General features: G+C 43.8%; 1 protein-coding gene across 3 annotated transcripts in view; it reads left to right on the top strand.

Annotated features, from left to right (window-relative positions):
* The window catches only part of LOC311501592 (CUGBP Elav-like family member 3), a 42,154-nt gene that overhangs the window by 14,911 nt on the left and 7,026 nt on the right, over positions 1-20,217 (top strand). For all 3 annotated transcript variants that reach the window (XM_084563506.1, XM_084563507.1, XM_084563505.1), the window contains 6 exons: positions 2,619-2,771; positions 4,204-4,286; positions 14,951-14,999; positions 16,863-16,991; positions 18,518-18,597; positions 19,536-19,679. In XM_084563506.1, the coding sequence (XP_084419632.1) occupies positions 2,619-2,771; positions 4,204-4,286; positions 14,951-14,999; positions 16,863-16,991; positions 18,518-18,597; positions 19,536-19,679 (638 nt within the window). The remainder of the gene's footprint in view (positions 1-2,618; positions 2,772-4,203; positions 4,287-14,950; positions 15,000-16,862; positions 16,992-18,517; positions 18,598-19,535; positions 19,680-20,217) is intronic.

Genomic DNA, 20,217 nt, shown 5'->3' with positions numbered 1-20,217 from the left:
AGGAGGAGGGATTGCTTTTTTTTTTTTCCCAGTCCTTGTCTGGCCACCGAGAGATGTGAACAAGGAAATTCGTTTAAAATATTTTTGAATCTTGGCAGGAAGAATAGACCATCTGGTTTATTATCTATTATTAGGTCCAAAATCGACATGATCCTCTCAGTTTAACAGTGGAAAAGTGGGTGAGAGGAAACGCAGACCAGTCACAGTTGTTGCGATCCACATTGTCATGATGTGTAGTTGCATTTCTGGTGAATGCTAGGCTGCACTTATGCGGCAGAGTATAGACTTAGTGCAAATGTGTAGCATGAGATACCATCTAGAAACTATAATGGACCACTAAAGCCTTTCCAGAGACATTGCTTATATATGAGAGCTGCTGACTCTATTGCATGTTCCATCAAATATGATCTTACATGTGTGGCTCCCTATAGAGCATACACGGTATGTGGATAGACATATGTGCACCTCTGGGCTGATGTGAGCTGGGATGGACTCTGGCCTCTTAGGATATAAATAAAAGATTTATACAAGAGCATTTATAGCTCTCAAGCAAACAGGAAAATGATAATTTATGTAGGCTCTGTTTATAAGATTTAAATGCTACAAATGGGGGCCCGGTAGGGGAGGAGAGCAAATTTGTTGTCCGTGCAAGAATGCTTGAATATAAAACTGCAACACCGTTCCTATATAGAGACCAGGATCAAAAATGGAGGCTGTGACTAGTCATTCAGGATATGTGGGGCATTTAAAAAATCTTCATGAAGGTTGTGATATTCAGCATTTGTTTAAAATAACTGAGAGAGCTGATGATTTACCTGTGCTTCAATTTTAAAGACTGAGGCTTGTAGTACTGTTGAATTGTGTTGTGTTGTATTGACACGTTCTATTATTTTGACAACCTTATTTTAGGATAAATAACAGAAACAAATTGATCATACAGATGAATTAAAACCTTCTTATGCTATTTCAACATAAACTAAACACTAAAACAGTCACGAAGGGGGGATTTAGTGCAGTTTTCTTATATTAAAAAAGCAGTTTTCACTAGTGTGGGCCTACCTACACACAGACTTCATAGTTTGCGATTTTTAAATATATATATTTTTTTACCTTCCATGTTTCTGCGGCCATCACGAGGTTAGACATTTAGCGACGGTCCCCGGCGGCAGACATCACGGCTCATACAGCCCAGGGGAGGGATGGAAGCTGAGATGGACAGGGAGGGAGACACCGGCTTACGACGTCAAAGGAGTACAGACACACACACACAGGGAGAGGGAGAGGACAGCCAGCCAGCCAGACCGCCAATTCCCCACGGTCTACTGAAGGAAGCCTAAATATTCATCTATCATCAACACTCTCCGCTTAGCCAAGCCAGTAAGAGATTTGTTTATTTTTATATTAGGGAAGAGAGGAGGAGAAAAAATAAATAAATTAAAAAAAATACGGAGCATCTGTCAGGAGGAGGAGGAGGTAGGGGGGGAAACAACAAGCAGATCTAGAAAAGCACGCTCATGCCGAATAAAGGACCGTCGCTGGATGTTAGTAGTGTTGTTTTAGGAGGGGGGAGCAGGCCTAACTTGTTACAGGATTCAAAGACGCTCCGAGACAAATGAACTAACTGAGGTTTAATAACTAAATAACAGCGGAGGGAAGAAGAAGAAGAAGAAGAAGAAGAAGGCATCTACTGATCGCTCCGATTCTTTGCCACAAAAAGCACCACAGGTATTTTTATTTAATTTTTTATAAAACTCTTTGTCTAGTGTTTTTTTGATCAAATGTGTAAAATCGTGTTCGGGGGGTCATTGTTGTTGTCACCGCTGTCTTGACAAAGAGAGCGCAGGTCTCCAGCTGTGTTGACAGACACACTGTCATGTTTCTCTACCAATATATATATATTTATTTATATATATTTATACTAGACAGCAATTCAAAACGAGGAGAGGTCGTGTTTACCGCACAATTTCTCCAACATCACATGAATTTAGTGTTATTTCCATCTTACTCAAAGGGTAAATGTTACCTTTAGCACCGTGGATCGTTTTTTATTGATACGTAATTTCCATTTGACGACAACATTGTGAAAGTTTTCAGCTCCTAACCTCATCTTTGGTCATTCTAATGAACGAATTGGTGTTTTTCCATGCAAATAAAACGCGAAATGACAGCTTCACTTGTTAAAATTACATAATAGATGTGTGTAATTGCACACAGTGCTTTTTAAAGTGTCCAATTTACAGCCTTGTTCAGATGTCACACTGTATATGTGATGGCCGGTGAGTTCAGAGTGGCCTTTCGTGTCAGTGTATTTCATTTTCAGTGCAATAATCTATATGACAGCATAACTATTATGTGTTTTATGGTGACACACTGACTGCTGAGATCTAGCACGGTGTCTCCACTACAATGTCTCTACGGGTGTTCGATTAGTATTATTTCAGTCCCAGCTCCCATCTGCACCTCCGTTCCCGGCCTCCTGTTTGCACCTCCTGTGCAGTGTGAATCTAAGCCTGCAGGCTCCTGTCTGCTCCTCCTGACCGCCTCCTCTCTCTCTCTCTCTATCTCTCTCTCTCTCTGTTTGTGTGTGTGTGTGTGTGTGTGTTATCATTCCTCCCCAGCCTTCTCAATGAAGGAGCCCGACGCAATCAAGCTCTTCATCGGGCAGATACCCCGAAACCTGGAGGAGAAGGACCTGAAGCCCATCTTCGAGCAGTTTGGCAAGATCTACGAGTTGACGGTGATAAAGGACAAATACACGGGGATGCACAAAGGTAAGGGAGCAATTAGGATGTGCAGACAGAATATCTTTTGGCAGTGAAACAGTGAATTTCTAGAAAATATATGAGCGAGGTCAAACTTGTGTCACTGAACTGCTCCATGCTTTTGACACATCCAATGTGGCACTGATCTAAGGAGTTGGTGGGCGGCTTAGATCCTTACGCCGATTCTGTTTAGACATAGATACGACATGTTTTACATAGATGCAATTAAAATAATCTCGAAAAAGGATCTTTTGGGGTCAGAGAAAACCCCTTTAGCAAAACTGGTTAAGCTATTATATTAATTGAAATGATTTTTATGAAGATTTTATAAAGAAACAGAAGATTATTATGTTGTGTTTTCACCTTACCATGCTTTTAGAGATATTTCTGTTCATGAAGAGTAATTTCAGTTTAGTTTACCGACTGAGGACAAGAGGAAGAGACACAAACTCTTGGATTAAAGGACATTAGTTTTGTCTATTGAATTCAGATTTACTAAGGGAATAGCAATCTGTTCAACAACACTGCAAATTTAGAAACAGCTCTGAATATCATTCAACAAAGCAAAAGCAAAAGTAATGGTCATGAGTGTGTGGCCCCCAGTGCATGCTGGGAGGCATTTATTTACAGCTACCTGATACAAATTTAAAGAAACACAATCCAAATCTAAATAATAACACTATTAAACATTAAAATTAAACAATAATAACGTAAAACGCCGCACAGTCTTATTCCTAGCAGTTGTCTAAGATCAGTCTTCTGCTCCGGCCCCTAACTACTGTTACTCATCACATGGCGAGCGGCCTCCTCGCATGTGCCTGCAAGTAAAGTCCACTCGCTCAAAATCCCGTTTGACAGATGGACTTAAGCTGGGAAAGTGATCTAAGCGAAACAATGATCCTTACTGTCGTTTCTAATGCAAATCTGAGCACGGAAAACAAAGGCTTTTATACGTCCACACGGGCTGTCAGTCATTGGGGAGACGTATAGGCCAGGTGGTATCAGTCCTCTAACACCTATAACACCTATTCTGCATACATTTGCATATTCATGGTTTTGTGGGAGGCCTAAAGGTTAATGAAGGCCTCTCTCTATTATGCAGGGCTGCATACATTTTGCTCGGAACAGCGTGATATTAAATACTCATTTAGGCTGCTTGTGTCTGGATAGTCTCCAGATATTATGATTTAATAATGAGAATCCCATAGTTCTGCGTTGCCACAGGGAGAAATACTTTTGAAAATTAGAATTGTTTTTTTGTGTTTTGGCTCTGATTAAAGATTAAATTTAATGCTGACCCAGAACTGTTGTCAATATTAAATCATATTAATAAAACTAAAGCACATTTGTAACAGGATGTTGACGCCTTCGGGGCTAAATTATACATTATGTCCCCTGACTGTGGCATTAAAATGATCCTCCGCCTCTTGTGCGTCTCCAGGATGTGCCTTCCTGACATACTGTGCACGCGAGTCTGCCCTCAAAGCCCAGAATGCACTGCACGAGCAGAAGACGCTACCAGGGGTGAGTGTCTTACCGTTGTCTTATTGAGTCACACAAAAGGGAACGGAGAAACTGGCGTGCTATGCTAGGCTATTCGAACGCTACACACACACACACACACACAGGGACACACATGGACACGTGGCAGCACAGGAAAATTAACCAAGTTTGACATGTGGGGTTGACTTCCCCCTTTAGCTGAAATGCACCAATAAAGGTCAGAGGCTGCTCTCCCTCTTATGTTTCATATGTGATGCATCCAGACATATCCATCCAGTTAAGGCATGAGTCATCTTGCAACATGTCACGGGTCGAAAGAGACAGCTATGAGGCTTGCTGCTGGAGTGACTTTGCCAGCTCTTATTCTCTTTGATGTTTCTCTTCTTTTTCGGTGTGTCTCTATCTTTCCCTCTCTCCTACTCCTCTTCCTCCTCCTCCTCCTCCTCTTCCTCCTCCTCCTCTCCTTCCATCCATCTCTCCCTCCGAATTCTAATCAAAGTTAAACCTAGCTTTATTAGCATAGCCAGGCAGCAGGTGTGCTGCCAAATGACATTTCCAGAGCTAAATATGACATGACAGCCGCGTCTCTATAATAACCGGCTATATGGGAGACAAGGCGACAAGGCAAGGAATTACTGAGACAGAGTGTGCTCCCAGACTTGCCGCTGCTTCCTCTTTTACTAACAAGGCTTTACCCCTGTTTCCTTTCGGTTATTTTTGTTGAAATCTACATCATTCACTTCTTTTTTTCTTCTTCTTTTTCTCCTCCCCCACTCCCTCCCTCCCCCCTCCCACTTCTGAACGACAGCTCATGACTGTAGTTTTTGAGGTGGAGGGAGAAGAAACAATGCAGGGCTTCAACCGAGGATTATTTTCCGTGCTGATTGATTTGTTTAGTCGGGAATTAGCGCTACACGCCTGTAAATTCGCAGAATCCGTGATAATATAGTCAAATTGTTTTGTCTTTGTACTACTAAGAGTCCAAAACCGCCCAAAATGTTCAATTAAATTTAATAGAACGCATCTAAGAAACTGGAACCATTGATTTCTGACATTTTGTGAGTATATAATCTGGTAATAGATTGACAGAAAATCAATTGATTGAGATTTTGCTGCTTTTCTTTGTTTTATGTGAAATACTGAATATAACTTGAGTTGTATGGTTTGGTAGGACAAGACCTGCCTTTTCTTTATTTTCTTTATACTTTATTGACACAGTAATTTAATCGTTATGTAAAATAATCACAAATTGAAGCCCTAAAGCAGGAACAAGGGCCCAAACGGCACATAATTAGAAGATCAAACCCACACACATTCGTTTATTTCCCCGATAAACACGCAACAACTTGACGATTAAAATCCTCGACATTTCATTCTCTGTCAATCACCTCGTCGCTCCAGCACTGGGACATTGTTGTAATGGCAGGCGGGGCGTTAAGTGACGGACGCAGAAGGAGCAGGCTGGTATTAGGGTGGCGACAAAAGAAATCCCATTGTTAGTGTGACAGTAGCGCGACCTTCCTGACCTCTCGTCGGGGATCAGCAGGGCCCGGTGCCCCGTGTTAAAACCTCCTCTCCCCCATTGAGTTTCCACTCTAGCGGCTCCCCTCCTCACAACCACTTACCTCTGAGCCATGTGGAACAAGCTAAAACCTCCTGTGTTCCCGCAGTCCTTCCCCGCCCTCCCCCCCTTCTTCCCCGCCCTCCCCCCCTTCTTCCCCTTGCCAAAAGAAGAAGAGGAAGAAAAAAAATAATAAAAGAACCATCTTATTAGCTCCACACACGCCCACACGGACAAGATCTGCTTCCCACCCCTGCCACCAGCTGTGGTGTAATTGTCATCTAATTGCACCTGCACTGCCAAAGAATAATTAACTTTGGCATCTCATGGCCAGGGTGATACAAAAGGAATAACATGATAGTAATTATAGGACTGAGAATGGAGAGTTTGAATAAAAGCACACCTTGAATGTGGAGAAAACTGAACGATGTCATTAACAGTTTTTTTTCCCCCTTTCTGGGAAGAAGGAGCGCCGTCTTACTGATTTGCGTTTTTTTGTCTCTGCTAACAATGGGAAAGAAGAAAGAAAGGAAGGGAAAGAAGTCAGGCAGGGGCGAACAGATGGTTGTATCAGAGTGGCACCTGGCCTTGTGTTTAATTTCAGGTGAGAGAGTCCGTCTCTAAGTGAGAGGGGGAAGAAGAAGAGTGTCAAAAAGCACATTCGACTGAAAGTGAGAGAAAAAAAATAAAAAGAAAGGCAGCAGCAATAAAACGGATTCGCTCAGAGTGTGGAAATGGAGGTTCAGAAGAGATTCTCTTCCTGAGCGCTGCCACGTGGACATCTTGTACTCGTGTCCCCTCTGTTCTTATCGCTTTATCGCCGCTCTGTCTCAGGCCATTTGTCTGGCCTGCTCGGCTGCCGTGAGGCTCGGACGGAGACAATAACATCCACATTATGCCGCGCTAAATGAAGCCATTTTACAAAGCAGCCCCGCAAAACTGAACCCATATTTCAGCAACTTTAAATAGCGTTAAATAAGGTCGTCAGAGCTGAAACGATTGGACATAATCGACGCAATCAAAAACGAATCAGCACTGTTTTCACAATCCATTAACCTTTCGAGTCGTTTGTCGAGGAAAAAATGGCAAAAATTCACTTCCTGCGTTTTTTTTTTTTCACGTGTGCATATTTTCTAGTTTTCTTCCAGGATACTAAACTGAATTTATTTGACATTTAAAGATGCAGATTAAAGGGAAAGTGACATTTTCAGTTGCGTGCCTAATTGCTTTTTTTTTTTCGATCCGGAGTTACATGGAAAGATCAATATCACTTTACTTCTGTTTGCCAGCTGCAGGCTAACTTAGCTTAGCACAAGCGCTAGGTGGAAGCAGGGGGAAACGGTTAGATTAACATGTTACATATAGCCATGATGGCCCCTATTTTCAGTCCTTATGCTAAGCTAAGCTAAGCTAAGCTAAGCTAAGCTAACCAGCTCCCCGATGTAGTCCCTATAAACAGTACAGACACGAGAGCAGTATTGCTTTTCCCATCAGCTCTCGACAAGAAAGCTAATTAGCGCATCTTCTAAAATGTCAAACTTTTCCTCTAATCAATGAGGACAAGACTTTGTCATTTGCGCTCTTCAACGCTCGCACGTGCCTCCGTAACCACGACATATATATCGCCGCTCATCAGCGCTCGCTTGCCTGAATTAACAATGCCTCGCTGTGCGTTTCAAATCTAATATCTAAAATTAATAATATCTAAATTTAATAGTGAGACTGTGCCCGAGCCGGGAAGCGTGTGTTGGTGTATATTTGCATGTGCAGCGGGGGAAGGGAGGACAGGTGTTCACACTAACACGGTTTAATGAGGGATGTGCTTTGGTGTGTGTGTGTGTGTGCGCGTGAGTGTAACTGTCTGTTTGCTTTCGTGTGCATGCGTTTCCATGGAGAGTACACATCCAAAAGATATGGATGGATGGATGGACGGATTGGACGGATGGGTGGAAGTTGCAGGGTTTATTGTGGAGAGCTTCTCGGGTTTCTTCATTCACTATCTGCGCCGGCGGAGTAAAGAAACTGTGCTGTGTGCGAGGCCTTCTTGCGTCTAAGCTGCCCATACGAGGGGAAGGAGCCCTCTTTGAGTGGAACATCTGACTAAGCCTGACATTTACTCAGACGTAAGGACTCAGACGGAGCCGACGGAGGGGTTTTATCAATAGTCTGAAAAAAAAAAAATTGCGTATGCTAAATATAGCCCGGGCTTTTTACGCAGGATATGAGATAGGAAGTAGTGCATAATGCTGCAATTTGTGCGCTTAATGACTGAGCAAACGTCATGCTGTAGGCACACATGGGTTATTAGGGGTAGTTGCAGGGTGTTGCTGACAATCTCTTATATGCGTGTTAGCTTTATAGACTTATTAAAGCTCATTTTAGCCCGAGTTTTATGGTAAAAGGAGATAAATTGGTAGAAACTGACCAAAAACACAAAGTATACGCAGAGATTTGTTCCACCGAGGTCTAAGACATGCAGTTAGGATGTGAACATGAGCGCGACCTGCAACTTTTTTCATCTGACAACAAGCAGGCAGAGCACTGCCTCCATATATGTAACCTACAGCTTGATGCCAGCGAGTCGCAGGGACGACGGCGGCGGCGATGATGATAGCAATTAGTGCGCCTCAGAGCGACTGTGCTCACTTGATGAATCTATCTGGAGTTTAAGTATGCATTCATGCGTCGATTCATTTACATATGCATGCATATGAACGTTAGTGACAACAGTGAGAAGAAGAAGAAGAAGAAGGGCTCGTCCTCTCCGTACGTCACTCCGAGGCAACTGTAATGACGAATGCAGATTGGATTTATGGAGGTGGTAAATGGGTGTGAATTGGGAGAGAAATTGGACAAATGAAGGCGGGAGAGTCGGGGGGGAGGGGAGGAAGAAATGAATGAAAGTTTGACATAATGAACAGTGGGTGGCAGAGAGGGTGGAGGGGGGTGGAGGTGCATTGAGGCAGTGTGTTTATCAGCTTAAATGCAGACATCTGTTACTGAGAAATAGTGTGTTTTTTGGGGTGGGGGGTGGTTGGTAGGGAGTGTGTGTGTGTGTGTGTGTGTGGTGGATGAACACAAAAGTAGAGAAGGGCTCATTAGACTCTTTGGAAGTTTAGAAGGTGCAGGACTGGTTATCCTGTGATCGAGATGCATTTACTGTAGTGGAGTTAGAGTGTAAATTAAAAAAAAAAGGTAAAAAGGAAGTGGGACAAGTGCCCTATCTGCACACACACACACAACCACACACACACACACATCGAAATCTGTGCATGATTCAGTTCTTTCCCCCCTCTGCTCCACTGAATCGAGTCAAACAACACTTGACATGAATATTTAACAGCCGGAAGAGACGAAACAATTGAGAGTCAACTGGGGTGTTGTTAGAAATTTTACTCTTTGATATTCCGTTCCCCCCACTTTGAAGGGTTTTCGTTGGCTGTCTGACAAAACGGCTGAATGTCAGCTTCAGGAACTGTCAGTTTCGCCTTAGCGCTGGACAGACCGGTGAACCCTGTAAGAGCAGGGGACGACACCGGGAAGCTTTGACACTGAAGACCGGGGGCATTGATTAAATATTATTGAACTGTACCAGCGTCGTGCTTGTCAGTCTCTTTGTGTTTGATTGATTTAGCGGCTGAATTCTGGGGGAAGGTTGAGTTTCTCTCTGCTTTTTTTGTGCCTGACCGCCCCCTGTGTGTGTGTGTGTGTGCATCCACGTGTGTTAACATAAAGAGTGTGTCTCTGTTTTTTTGTTTTTGTGTCCCAGCCTCTGTTGCTTTGTTCCAATTCTTTGTGAGCGCACAATCGTCTGCTTCTATTAATCTCATTTTCTTTTTTCTTTCCCTCCTTTTTTTTTTTTTTTTTTTCCTTCCTTGTGTGTGTGGCTGTGAATATACCAATTTCCACCTGTGTTTCTTCTTCTCCCCCGGGTGAATTCACAAGTGCGTCTCGGCGTAAGTGCATTTGCGACGAGGAGGTGGATGGAGAAGAGCGAGGGAGAGATGCTAGAGGAACGGAGCACACATAGAGAGAGAGAGAGGGAGAGAGAGAGAGAGGAGGAGGAGGGGGAGGCGGGAGGTGGTAGGTTGATTACGGTCGCAGGTCTCGTTGCCTGGAGACGGCGGGGACGAGGGATGCCAGGTTGCTAGGCGACCGGCACGATGCAATGACCAGCGCTGTGTGATGGAGCGGAGGGGAGGCGAAGACGGAAAATTGTCTTTGTGCCCCCCCCCCCCCCTCCCACTCTCCCCCGCCCCACCCAGCTACACCTCCCTCCCTCCCTCCCTCCCCACCCCACCCCACCCCCCTCCCCCCTCCAGCTCTGCCTCCCCGCTGTAAATGTTCTTGAAAGAGCAGGGGTGATGGTCTCCGCTGATATATTTACCATTCAGAGCGGGCTGCTTTTTAGGGCGGACAAGCAGAATGGATTGAAATTGGAGAGAAAACAGGCGGCAGAAATGTGTCACTTTCACGCGGCGGCGGACTACAGTATAGACGTAACAACACTGGCTGCACTGAGAGTACAGAGATTACCATCTGCTTTGTGGGTCATAATAGAAAGGGCGAGAAAAAATGTCATTATCAGTATGCTTTGCTCAGCTCAGACTGCAAACAGTCCCCTATCTAAACCGCGTTTGTTCATACATCAGGGAAAGTGCCACCTCCTCTGAGTGTATTGATGACACGGGGAGGGGTGGGGGGGTCACGCATTATGGTGAAGGGGTTGAGCTGTAATTTGATTGGATAATCTATGGATTTAATATCTCATAATCCGAGTGAAATCCCCCCGCGGCATCGCAGAAAGAAAAGATTAAGTATGTGTAGATGCGTGCTCATGTCGCCGTGACCGATGGGAGCAGACAGAGTGGTGTGTGTTTAGTCGGAGGATGATTGTATATAATGTGTGCGCCGTGTGTTTGTAGATGGCGCGCAGGGGGAGGAAGAGAAATCAAATAGCTAAAAAAAAAAAAAAGAGAGAAAGCAAAAAGCACATTAAAATGGGGCTGTTGATCAGGCAGGTTTTTGCTCGTGTGTTGTCTGTGCTCAGTATGGGACTGTTTTTGTAAACAAGCCTAAGAGAGAAAGGGGAGGGGAGGGGAGCAACAGGAGGAGGAGGGGAGAGAGCAAATTACTGTAAAGTGTCTGTTAGTGGTTGAGGCTTAGAGGGAGATATTTTTCTCCCTGCTTCTGCATCTGCTCTCGAGGCAGCGCCAACATTCAACAGGCACAAACGCTCCCTCCATCTTTCTTTCACTCTTACATATGTTTCTGTGTCTTTCATTTTTCCTTCCCCTGCTTTGTCTCCCCCGTCTCCCATCCTCCCATCCTCCCTCACTCACCTAATCCCTCCTATCTCTTGACCTAGAAGCACCCTTTGTCCTCCTCGTTTGTTTCTCATCCGCCTCTTCCGCGCGTCGTTCGGGGCAACCTTGTTTACCTGATGTGGGGTCCTCATCATCGCCGGGGTTGTCATGGCGATGGCCACGCGAGCACTGGTCTTCGTCAGAGCAGCGGGGCCTGTTGCCGTGCCGATCTGAAGTGGCACAGCCTTGATGGCCTCCACTTCTCGCTGTTTTCCCTCTTGTATATTCTAATTCCAATCTCCTGAGCCATCTGCTGAGCTTCGCCCCGTCACCACCAGCTCGGCCTTCGCTGTTTGTCTTCACGCTGTCAAATATGAGCCGTGGGATTTGTTTATTTAATTTAAAAGCGTCATTCAAACCTGCTGTCAGTCAAAGATGACACATTAACTAAAGTCAGGAGTTTGTAGCACCGGCTAACTCGAGTCTTAGATGTATTATCTTTTTGAAAAGTAACCTCATTTGTTTCTGATCAGTGTTTTATCATAGATCTGAAGAGTCTCTTTGTGTGTCTGAAGAGTTATTTAAACATTAACTTGTATTTTTTGAACATAGGCCTGTATGCTTTTGATGTTTAGATTTGAATTTGACAATTTTGTCTCTCTAAATGTCACATTTGTTCAATTGCATGCTCACTCGGCTTGTTTTAATCGTTCAATAGTTATGTTAAAAATGTTTTACACTCCTTAATAGAGGTTTGGAAGCTCAGTGTTGTGGATTTGGTTAGCGCCATCTTGGCATTATCCTAACTCCACCTACCTCTGGGCTAATTTAAAAATGATCAAAGAGGTGAATCGTTAGCGGAGCTGAGGTTCGTAGGTTGGACGCCTAAGTTGACAGCTAGTGACCTGAGAGGGCACACGCCTGTCACTCAAATTAACTATGACCTTCAACGTCATATCAATAAAAGGAAAAAAAGACACATATATAACCATTAGCATAAATTGTATTGGTTTAAAGCTGCCTGATTTGATTCTATTTACCCACCATTTCTAACCTGTTATAGTTAAAGGGGAACTACTGTTTTTTACAACCTGGACCTTATTTCTGGCATAAAATACGATCATTTACTCACCCATTTAACTTTTGTGTAATTTCCAGTCGTTCGGGAGATATTTAGATCTTTGTATATCCATATAGTGGGAGTGACTGGGGCACCGAAACGCAGCCTCTAAATAACGCATTATCTGCCACGAAACTCGTTCATTTCACCAGTATGTTGTTATCATACGCTAATGCTATTCCCCGTTGAATCTGGAGTTACCTGTTATCATCATCCGGAGTCTGTAGATTGACCTACAGATCCCGGATGATGTCTTCTGACCTGGATGATGTCATCTCTGAGCGCCGCAGGCACCCGCGATGGTCTGCTTGTTTACCTGTAATTTGTTACTGCTATTTTTTTGCAACATGGCTGAATATTTTTCCAATTCTGAGGTTGTGGATGAACCATAATGCGTTATTTAGAGGCTGTGTTGCGGTGCCCCAGTCACTCCCACTATATGGATATACGCAGATCTAAATATCCCCCAAATGACTACGAATTACATAAAAGTTATATGGGTGAGTAAACGATCGTATTTTATACCAGAAATAAGGTCCAGGTTGTAAAAAAACAGTAGTTCCCCTTTAAAATTGATAAATAAATTCAAGCAGCAGCCTTCAGGACTACATAATGGAGTGCAGTTCCTCAAATGACCACTCGAGGCTAGCCCCAAAAGCAAGTCAACCCCCATAGACCTTAATTTTAAAACATCTGGGAGCGAATTTTTATGTACGGCTTAAATTATACCGAGGATCAAAGTTATGCATAGTTAATGGTCGGTCTGAGTGACAGGTGGGTGACCGCACAGGTTGCTAGCTGTGTAGGCGTCACACCTACCGACCTCAGCTCCACTAATTCTTCACCTCTTTGACCGTTTTTGAATTAGCCGGGAGTTAAGTGGAGTCGGGTGATGCCAAGATGGCGCAAACCGGAGCCACCACACTGAGCTTCACAACCGTAATTTAGGAAACCTATGGGTAACTTCTCTCAGGGTTTCTCCATCATTATATACCTTTTTTACATAACTTTACAGCACACTGTTGAATTAATCAAATAAAATAAGCCGGGCGAGCATCGTGAATTGAATAAATGTGACATAAAGAGAGGCAGAACTGTCTGATTAATCTAAACATGGCTACTGCACAACATGTAGAGAATGAGACAAGAGAACAAAATGTCATGTGTGGCAGGAGTGAATGTAGAAAATGCAGATGAGTAAGGTTGTACTTGTTCTGCACAGGTTCTCGTCGCGCGCTGTACCGCAGATGTGCAAATTGAATAAGATTTGACTGTTGCAAGACAATCTAATAACATAAGTGGCATTTGTCGAGAGATTTACATGATTTTATTTTTGCAAGCAGCCTCAGTCATGATGAGATTATCTCCACTGCAGCAAATCTTATGTGAAACCATAACTTTGGCTGTGATTTTAAATAAAATTACTATTCACTGACTGCAGGAGCAGGCCTCCATTTGCTTGAGTGATTGGAAGATGGTTTTAGAGCCCCTCCATCTACACTATCATCCTATTAATTGGTGCAATCAATTGGACGGTCCCGGTGAGGAGGCACGGGAGGCCTCTGCAGCAGGTGCCGGTGGTATTTCAGCCGGCTGGTTCAGCAAGGTGGCGGCGATGATGTTTGCTCATGCGAGGCCGCCCCGGCTGGCGGAGCGCGACCGCGGCACCGATCGATAGTGTCTCCCGGTGACCGATCACGGCGGATCAATCAGTGACACGGGTTCAGTGACTGGCTGAAATGTCACCAGCTCCATAATTAAGACCTTCATTAAGCCAGAGTTAACAGAGTGTCACTCCGCCGCTTGCGCCTCGACTCATCACCCCCCCTCCTCCCCTCCTCCTTCACCCACACACACACACACACACATCCCTCACCTCCCTCCTCACCTCCATATGCTCCTTCCCCTCAATCCCTCTCAATCCAGCTCCTCTTGTTAATTCTTTTTTTCCTCATTCAATACCTCTTTTCACCATTTTCCTGCTCTATACATTTGAAAGACCAGCTGCCAGCCGAGGCACTCATGTGTGCACTTTTCATATAGGGGGTTTGGTTAAATAGTGAGAGGACAATGGAGAGGTAAAGATTTCATCAGCTAGTCTTTTGATGAATTATGAAAAGGTTAATCCTTCTCATATAGCGTGTTCTCTCCTTTTTATTCTTTGTTTTTTATTTTTTTTATTTTGCCTTCCTATGTCTCGGCCTCTCTGTCAGGCTCAGAGTCTCCCACTACCCTGACGCTGTGTGCTCCTCTAATCCAGATTAGCTGGCGAGTGTTCTTAATCTTATCACTTCCCCAATCCCGCGTGGGTGTGTGCTTTTCCTGGTTTTGTGTGATAGGGGGAGAGGGAACGATAGACGGCGGGATTAGAGCAGATTCTGAGAGAGAGACTCAGGAAGAGGGACAGAGAGAGAGAGAGAGAGAGAGAGGGGAGGTGGGGGAGAGGGAAAGAGAGACAGTATGACACTGCAAATGTAATATCACACATATCAGTGTCAGCCTTGGTCTAGAGTTGGCCAAAAAAATAAAAAATAAAAAATAAAAGGGGATTCATACATGCACAAATATGTCATATAATCCACACAAGTTTTGATTAAAATCCAAAATATCAGTCTTGTTAATTTCCTCTTTCGTGTGCTGAGCAGCCACCCTTGACCTGTGCTTTAAACTCACCTGTGGCTCTGTGGCTTCTTTCCAGATGAACCGCCCGATCCAGGTGAAGCCGGCCGACAGCGAGAGCAGAGGGGGTAAGCGACACCTGTCCCCACCCAGAGACACGCGACACCTGTTCAAACAACGCCACCTTTTCACCAGCGTGCACCGACGAGTCTTAAAGTGACATTTAAGCACTTGTGTGCGAAGCTTTTGTGCACGCTTCTCAAGAACGTGACGTGGACAAACGCCACCAGAATCAAGATAATATCAGCTGATGATTGATTTGTGGGGGAAATATGAAAGATTGCATCCTCCCTAATGCAGATTTTTGCTCAGACTGAGCTAGTCTCTGGAAAGATAGATAGATACTTGGATTCTGTCAAACTGTGCGCAGCCATACGTTTAAAGCTGTGTGCTTAAGTGGCCATGGAGTATCAGTGAAGATCCATCTGCTCTAATATCTGATCATTCAGTCACTTAATCAGTTAAGTTTCACCCACTTTTCAACATTTGGGAGCACGCCTTTATAAACAGGAGCTCATTTCCAAATACCTATAAATCATACAGCGTGTAAAGCATGCCATACTTTTAATCGTAGCTGTTTAGAGGCATGCTAGCTTTTTGTTTTCCGCCCAAATGGAGTTGAAAGATGCCAGACTTTTGCGCCACTGCGTTGTGAGAAGCTGTGATATCAGAGACACAATCCAAAATGATCTCCTTCTCACGTCCATCCTCCGTTTTTCTAATATAGGCTCTTATCGTCACCGCACTTTTGGCGCAGATAATAAAATTAACGATGGCTGCATTCCACCTCGCTGCCACAGTTTCAGGAGTCCCGGTGTCGGTGCGGGGCGGGGCCCGCCGTCGCACCGTGGCAAATCAAAATGTCTGCCTCAAAAAAAGCCCGTTGAAGATCAGTCAGCCAGTTCAGCTTTTCAACATTTTGAAAGAAAAAGCATCAATTTGTGTGTCTTACGTGATTAAAATTCACATATAAGATACTGTGAGGGGTGGAATATTTAAGGAATCCGTTGCTAATGTTTAATTTAGGCTTTGTGGGTCAATTCATTTGCAGACTCAGAGATATCGATTTCATTTTCTGACCACATTTGGCTGAAAGATGCCAACACTCGGACTTATTAACAGTACGGACTGTTACTGTGGTCGCGAGAAGCTCCCATATCCAAAATCCACTGTCAAGCCACACCTTTTTTTCTTTTCCATGACAATTTATACCAAATGTTCCTATTCCACATGGTACACGTCCTTTATGTCTACACCACAGTGGGTGAATTCAGTTCTTTCCATCAGCACACAGTGTGGTGCACAGGCAGGTGTTTCTAATCAAACCACATTTTTATCTCTGACATTTAAGCTGTGTGTAAGAGAACAATAAACACACCGGCAGGTTCCGCTGTGACCGACGTGCCTCTGATTTTCCTGCCTCGGTAAAATGAACTGGAAAGAAAAGGCCAAAAAGCCTGAACCGCTGGTAGAAATAAAAACGATAAAGCCACAAATCTGTGATGTTCCCGTGGCGGACGGCGTGCAGGAATGTGAGCCGTACGTGATTTGTAGTGAATGGCCTCAAACATGCAGAAGCACTGGTCTGATCCCTCACAGACGGGGACAGACGGAGCAGCTTCTCTGACAACACAGAGGGTGACAAACATTTGAGTCACCGCCAGATGCTGTTTGTTGTGCCGCTCATGTTACTGCACTCTGGTGGCGCTCAGAAGTACGGCAGGCTAATGCCCACCCTACTTTGCACCTGCTTGACACGCTGTCTATTATTCATGCATGTACAGTGACATGGCACTTCTCCCCTTTCCCTCTCCTCTTTATCACTGCCTGCCATAAAACTTCTTTTTTCCCCCTCTTTAATCTCGCTCACATTACCCACACATTATTCTGTTTTCTCCCTCCCACCTCCTCGGCAATCTCTTTCCCCTTAGAAGACAGGAAGCTGTTTGTGGGCATGCTGGGAAAACAGCAGACGGACACCGATGTGAGGAAAATGTTTGAGCCGTTTGGGAGCATAGAGGAGTGCACGGTGCTCCGCGGGCCTGATGGGACCAGCAAAGGTAACATCACCTGCAGACACATGAAAGTTGGTTCAGTCCAACGTGGAACTAAATAAGCAAACTATAAATACTAACAGAGAGCTTAAAACTGAGGCGTGACACAGGATAAACGCCCTAAAAGTTAAAATAACCTGCCCCAAATAGAGAACTACACATTCTCCGTCACATTACAGTCTTATAACCTGCAAAAGGTCTCATGTGCAGGTGTAATATTCAACATTTAATCTTCTTTCCAATGTATTTGAGTAAAAGTTTTGTTTAGAACTGCTTCAGAAATACCTTCAAGGTTTCAACCCCTCACATTTAAAAGATCTAAATATTATACTCTTGCTCATCCCCGATAATCACTTGTAAATATTGTTATGTCATTTACTCATTTATATACTAATTGCTGACACTGTATCCATGCAAGTGTAACCATTATAGTTATTTAAAATGTCCTGTATTTAAATAGATGCATTGGGAGGCACAGTGCATTATCCTAGAAATATATACGGAGGACCCAACATGTCAAAATCAAAAAAATTAATGACTTAATGAAGACATTAATGAATGCAGCATGAATGAAATTAAAAATAAATATATGTAGGCATTAATTAATACATTTATTTAATGCTACATAAATTGATATTTCTGACTTAATTTGCAACAATTTTCACATTTAATTTTTATTTTATTTATGTAATCTGTACATTTTTAGATTTATTTATTGACGTATTTAACACAGCATTTATTAATGTAGTATTTTACTTTTTTTTTCATAATTTATTTCCCTAAACGCATTCATAGCTCTGTTTTTTTTTTTTTTTTTCATTTCTGCCTCATTATGCAAATTAGAGAGCTGTCATTAAGTGTGCACGGTCATTTTTTGCCCATTATCTGTGGTGCATTTATTTATTTATTTATTTGGCGTCTTTGGTCCTCCGTAGATTTTCCAGCTACTTAAAATCCCATCCATTAATTCATATTTGTCCCAGTGAATAAAAATATCCGGGCTAAAACAGTTTCGTTTGTCACAATTTCCCACCCAGCCTTAAGTCAAGTGTCCTTGAAAGTACTGTAGTAAGAAAATGATAGCTACTGGACTCACAGTCAGGACTGTAAAAGTGGTAATGACGTTGTTTGATTGTTTGTACTTGTGTCCCACCCTGAGAATAAAGCCGGCAGCACACTGCCGTCACGTGATATAAATTATTATTGTCACAAACAACAAAGCTAATGATATTTGCCATGTAAATCAAAGTCCGGCGACAGTCGAAACACAGACGCTAGATTTTTCTGCGTTTGTTGCATGAGGCATGACTGATAGTCGCAATAGGTTTTATGGGTCATGGCTAATGATGCGTTTGGTGGTTTACGGGCAGTGATTGATGAAGCAATGAATGTTCTGTGGACCGTGTTTAATGATGCCACGGTAACTGATGAAGAACTAGATGTAAGACGGCTTCTAATGTATTTTTAAAGGGAAGTAGTTTTGTTACACTGTGTGTGTGAGGTCGTGTTTAATGGTGTGTCATTTCACGTAGGTTGTGCATTTGTAAAGTACCAGAGCAACGCAGAGGCCCAGGCCGCTATCAACGCACTGCATGGTAGTCGCACTTTACCGGTAAGTTCCCCCCCCTCAACCCCCTCCCTACACACACTCGCGTAGATGCACACACACACACACACGCGCGATTACACGTAAATCCAAATAAATCAAACAGACGCACTCAGATGCTCCGAATGCAGTAATTTGGACGCCCAACATGGTGACTCAGCTAATAGTCACCACTTCTCATTTCTGTCCCCCTCCTCCACACACACTCACACACACAATAGAGGACTTTTTTTTTTAGAGGACCTTTTTTTTCCCCCCTACTGAAGGTCTTACTCTAGTGTGATTGACGACTGAGTTTTTGTCAAAAATTTATATTTAACCAAGGCAAGAAATATGTAATTTGTGATTTGTCCTGTCTTAATTAAACCCAACTAATAATATTCTGGTGGAAAAAGTGAGGGAATCATCCGATTTTATAAGCAGTCGACGTTCTTTGGTGGCACTAACCTCAAACTTGTGTTTCTGGGAGGTATGAATCAGCCCTTCCTGACAGAACTGAGTCAGCTCAGCAGTATACCCTCAAGGAGGTCATTACGCAGCACTTCTATTGGGTTAAGGTCTAGGCTCTGACTGTGCTACTCTAAAAGGTGGATTCTCTTAAGTATCATTGTTATGCTGCGTTACTCAGCTCCTGCTGAGCTTCAGCTGGCGGACAGCCACCGTGATATTATCCTGCAAGATACCTGGATGAACCTGTGAATTCGTATCTTTTCGGTCTCGATGGCGGCCAAGCTGCTCAGGCGCAGAAGAAGAAGCAGGGCAGCTGAAAGTATGAATCTTTTTTTTTTTTTTTTTTACCTTATTGAGCCGTTGGAGACATCTCAGCAGGGCGCCGCAGCACCACAGCATCGGTTTGTCTAATTGTGGAGTGATGACTGTGATCCTGAGCTGACGTGAAAATCTCCTGACAGATGGAGTTACGATTTTCTGGGTTTCCTCCGCAGGGCGCCTCGTCCAGCCTGGTGGTGAAGTTTGCCGATTCGGAGAAGGAGCGAGGACTCAGGCGGATGCAGCAGGTGGCCTCTCAGCTGGGAGTCATCAGTCCCATGACCCTGCACCTCGGGGCCTACAACGCCTACACACAGGCCGTGAGCAGCACACACTCACAGACACACGTCTCTAGAAACACACTTTGCACTAAGCAAATATTTGCAAGTACACACAGAGAAGATAAAGTCAGGCTTCTGTTTATGCTTGTTTCCGCAAACTCTTTCTCTGCTAACTAAATCTGCATCGAGCCTTAATTACATGCTGGGAGGACATATAGATAAGGATCTTGCAGCCTGCATGATGTGTGAACATGCATGCAAGCCTGCAAACAGACTAATGGGGGACATCCTGTGTAACTTTATCCCTCCGAGTGCATGCTGATTGTCTGTTAAGAGCATTTACATGACAACCGGCAACTCGTCCGGTGAGCGGAAGAGAAAGCGTCGGAACTAACCAGTGTTTTCCTCGAGTTGCAATAAAATCACCGAAGCGAAAGGCCGACGACGAAACCTATTTCAATTTGAAAAATCACCACGAATTAGACGAAAACGAATTAAAGCGAGATCGCAGTCCTCGTGTTTGCTAATTGACCATTCGCTGGAGATGGTTTTAGATTTGCCTCATTTATATTTGTTC

The sequence above is a fragment of the Chelon labrosus genome (assembly GCF_963514085.1).
Source record: "Chelon labrosus genome assembly, chromosome: 16".
NCBI lineage: Eukaryota > Metazoa > Chordata > Actinopteri > Mugiliformes > Mugilidae > Chelon > Chelon labrosus.
This window is presented reverse-complemented; position numbering and strand designations above follow the sequence as displayed.